This window comes from Morone saxatilis, unplaced genomic scaffold (assembly GCF_004916995.1).
Source record: "Morone saxatilis isolate NCDOM2014 unplaced genomic scaffold, NCSU_SB_2.0 Contig23, whole genome shotgun sequence".
In the NCBI taxonomy this organism is placed as follows: Eukaryota; Metazoa; Chordata; class Actinopteri; family Moronidae; genus Morone; species Morone saxatilis.
In genome coordinates, this window is record NW_023339796.1 from 16,716,944 (window position 1) to 16,721,031 (window position 4,088).

At 41.4% G+C, this 4,088-nt stretch overlaps 1 protein-coding gene across 1 annotated transcript in view; it reads left to right on the forward strand.

Annotated features, from left to right (window-relative positions):
* Nucleotides 1–242: 242 nt before the first annotated feature.
* LOC118335003 (mitochondrial fission factor homolog A-like) overlaps nucleotides 243–4,088 on the forward strand; it is a 7,546-nt gene continuing 3,700 nt past the window's right edge. The window contains exons 1-3 of the mRNA XM_035671165.1: nucleotides 243–407; nucleotides 1,025–1,246; nucleotides 1,675–1,853. Coding sequence (XP_035527058.1) covers nucleotides 1,030–1,246; nucleotides 1,675–1,853 — 396 coding nt within the window. The 5' untranslated portion in view covers nucleotides 243–407; nucleotides 1,025–1,029. The remainder of the gene's footprint in view (nucleotides 408–1,024; nucleotides 1,247–1,674; nucleotides 1,854–4,088) is intronic.

Here is a 4,088-nt window from a genome sequence, read left to right on the forward strand (position 1 = left end):
GACCTAACCTCAGTGTTAATAGCAGACTAAATAAGCTTTGTATTAAGGCCAATTACATAAACACTATGTGAACCAACTCATTTGAGTGTGATAATTGTGTGCGCTCGTTTTCCAACCTGGGTGCCACCTGCTGCTGCGGCTCGGTTGGACTGATGCAGATCAGATAGGCTCCGCCCCCGCGGACACACACGGGGGATGTTAGGAGCGGCTACACACACACACACACCCACACACACCACACCACTCATCACTGCACCACCACACACCACACTCACTCACACACTCTCACACAAGCTTGAAGCGGTGTGTGTGTCGGTTTCTACTCGTCGTCCGTCCCGGTTGATGCTTTAATATTACATAACGTTTTGACACATGACATTTTAAACTGCGGGGCTGAAACCATTACGGTAAGTAGTCACAGAAGCTGAAGCCTGGTTAGCCCTGGTTAGCTCTGGTTAGCTCTGGTTAGCCCGCCTGTTCCTGCAGATAGTCAGCTAACGTGTTATGATAAAGATAACACTAGCTAATGCTAGTCAGACTAGTAATATTAGCTAGACAGTAGCTAACATGCTAGACATGGCGTCTTGTGTGGATTTTCTTTCACTGACATTGAAACCATGTGTCAACAGCAGCTATGTCTACGTTATTTAATGTCATGTAGCACAACGTGAAGTGTCATTTCTAATGTGTATTATTAGCTTTGGCTGACAACCCGTCTACCCTCCACCTTGTGGTCGGGCTGTAGTTTGTTCCTCTGCGGGACACATGTTTTAGGTAGTACTCTAAGCTACTGAGCCAATTAGCAAGGACCAAATTCACCATATTTGTCATTTTAATTTGAGGGAGCTGGCAAACATCCAGGGCTCACAGATGGGATCTATGGTGGGATTATGACATATTTTCACCCTCCTGTCTCTGTGATAATGCCATCACTGAGGTGTAGCTGACATGTCTACAGTCTAACTTGCACACCAGTCCTGCCTGTACTATTTTTAAAATGTTTTTGCATTTGATGTGTCTACAGGCTGGATGAGTGGGCCAACCTTCACCTCCCCCTCTGCAGAGGCGGCTGAGATGAGCCGCATTCATTATGAGTTGGAGTACACAGAGGGCATCAGCCAGCGCATGCGAATCCCTGAGACCCTCAAGGTGGCCTCGGAGAAACAAACAGGGTCTCTGCCACTTCAGCAACCCCTGCCCGTTCACACAGCTCTGATGCAGGTGCCAGAGAGGATCGTGGTAGCAGGTGAGGCCAGCAGATGGGGCTTTAGTAAAAGGGTGCATGGCAAAAAATAACCTGCACTAGGCATGAGACAATATAAACACTTCATGTCACGATTATCCTGGCCAGAAAGATTGCTATTCATGATATTATCACGATAATCATCAATATATACTTCTTAAAGTGGAATTACTTTACGTTTTGTTAGGAGACAAACTGCATCACAGTTATGACAGCTCAGATAGGAACCTCCTCTCCTATTGTTCTGTAGTTTGGAATTAGTATTTCCACACATTAACTTATTTTTGTGGGGGATACTCAACAGGCAAGCCAAACCTTCAGCCATGGTGACAGGATTAGTAGGATTTTTGAATAACTGGATAGATGTCAGTTGTTCAAAATAAATCTTTTTTGTTCATTAACTGTCCCTCCACTCCTTACTTCCCCCACAGGTGATGATGGGGACCCTCTATTTTCCCGACCAAGAGACTTGGACTTAATTCAGTCCATCCCTCCCGTGGACCTCCTGAACATGAAGGCCCCACCGCGTGTCCTCACCCTTACAGAACAGCCACTGGACTCCCTTGAAACTGAACAAACTGCCTCTTCACAGAGTAATCCCAGCCAGCCGGTAAGGGTCAAATCAAGGTTTTCATTCTGTGTACTTTTTATTTCTCATTACAATGAATTGAATTTCCTTAATTTATTGAACTTTATACACCAGTACCATTACTGACGCACTATGACACTATCCTGTGCATTATAAAATGATAGATAGGGAGCACACAGTCTCATATACTATAATACTTATCACTTATGAACATATTGTAGATGCAAAAACATAAACCAATATGGAAATTTGAGGTGGAAAACAAGTGAACTTTTCAGCTCCTTTTGTTGAGTTGTTTATGGGTAATGATGATGTGCTATAGAACCAATCACAATGCTTGTTTACAATAACTTCCAGGTAGAACACGTGTTATCAAAATGTATACATCTCATTCATCTAAAATGCAGGTTTTATACTTTCTTTACTCATTAATAACAACACTTTTACTAACGTTAGGTAGGAGACTTAATTTACCTGTTTGGCAACAGAAAATGAAAGCTTGAGCTTACCCAAAACTAGTCTGACCGGCAGTGAGTTGTCACTGTTAGGTAGGTATATTAAAGACGCAGAGCAACAGAGTACATAACATAAACACAATGTATATTAAAGTATATATCGTTGAATGTTAAAGTTACGGCTGAAAATGACAAAAACTAAATAATTTGCCGATTTTACACATCTCTGCAATCGAAATCAACTTCCAGTTACCTGGAAGTGACTGTTAGTGCGACATCACAGTGATTCAGACTTATATAAAAGTGTGTACATCCTCTCGCCCCTTGATGGTAAAAAAGAAAAAGGGTGGTCACGTTTCAGTAGTTGACCTCTTGTCTTCATGGTACATCAGCTGAGAACACAATTACCTGCAGCAAAAGCCTGGGATTGTCATTACAAGAGGAGATTGTGTTACACACATGCTCATTCATAGAGTCCGACTCCTTCCATTGGATAGTGAAGCTGCTGGAGCTTGAAACAAGGAAGAAAGACTATAGGGAGATTGAATGATACATTGCCTGCAGTGGTGCCAACAAAAAAAAGTCATTATTTATCTGCAGCAGTTACTAGGATTGTTAGTTGGCTAGATTGCTCATGCTTGTCACGTGATTTGCGGCTCTTATAGTAGACGAGAAAATGAAAACTAGAACAAATTAAAAAACTTAAGCACCTCTTGGAAATATTCAGATAGTGCTGCACAGTTAATCGAAATGTTACCAAAATCACAATGTGGCCAAGTGCAATATCTTAATTGTAGAAGAAAATGTGTCACAAAACAGCATCAAGCACTGTAATGCTGCAGAGATGCTCTGGCATACAAATCTTCTTCTCCAGGTGTAAAAAACATGTTTGTTTGGTACAGATGTCACATAATTATTTCAGTGGAAATTAAAATTGTCTTGCAGAACTGCTCATATTGTGCAGCCCTACATTCAGATAAAGTTCCAGATTACTTCTCATTGTCAACATCCGTTGTGGATCATTTCCGTTGTGGCTTTTGTATTTGTGTTGTGGCCTTTTGTATTTGTTTGTGGCCTTTTGTTATTCGTGTCTTGTGACTTTTGTATTTGTGTTTGGTGGCTGTTTGTAGTTTGTTGTTGTGGCTTTTGTATTTGTGTTGTGGCTTTTGTAATTCGTGTTGGTGGCTTTTGTATTTTGTGCGTTGTGGGTTCTTCGGATGGTTCGGCCTGACTCTGGGGCACGGGTAAAATGTGGCGTTTAATTTCATTCTAGATATTAATGTGTCGGTCCATGGTAAACTACAGATAGCTATGCTTTGAAAAGGGGAGAAAGAACACTATTAACACGTAAGCTTCTAAACATTAATGTAGCCTCACATCAAATTGGTATTTGGTGTATATGGCGAATTCATAGGTTCACTTTCATGGCTTCGAGTGTTTGGTCTCGGAAGGTACGCAGTGGCGGAGTGGGAGGAACATATTTCTTCCGTCACAGCGAGTCAAGGAGTGTTCAGTTTGTGATTCTGACCGGTATTTCGCATAATTGTAATGGTGGTGACAACTTGTGCAACACTGTTGTTGGCTCTCACTGCTGTGTCTGTCCGTATCCATTTTACATAGACATTTTTGTTGTTCTCTGATATTATTACTAATTTCATTGTCTGCATGCCTAGTCATTTATATTATTGTTCACTCTTCGTTTTGTTTATATAATAAAATCTTTATTTTTTTTCACTGTTTCTCCCCGATTTTACCTCTGTGTCCAGTATTTCTTCTAAACTCCCTACTTCCCCTCCTCTCC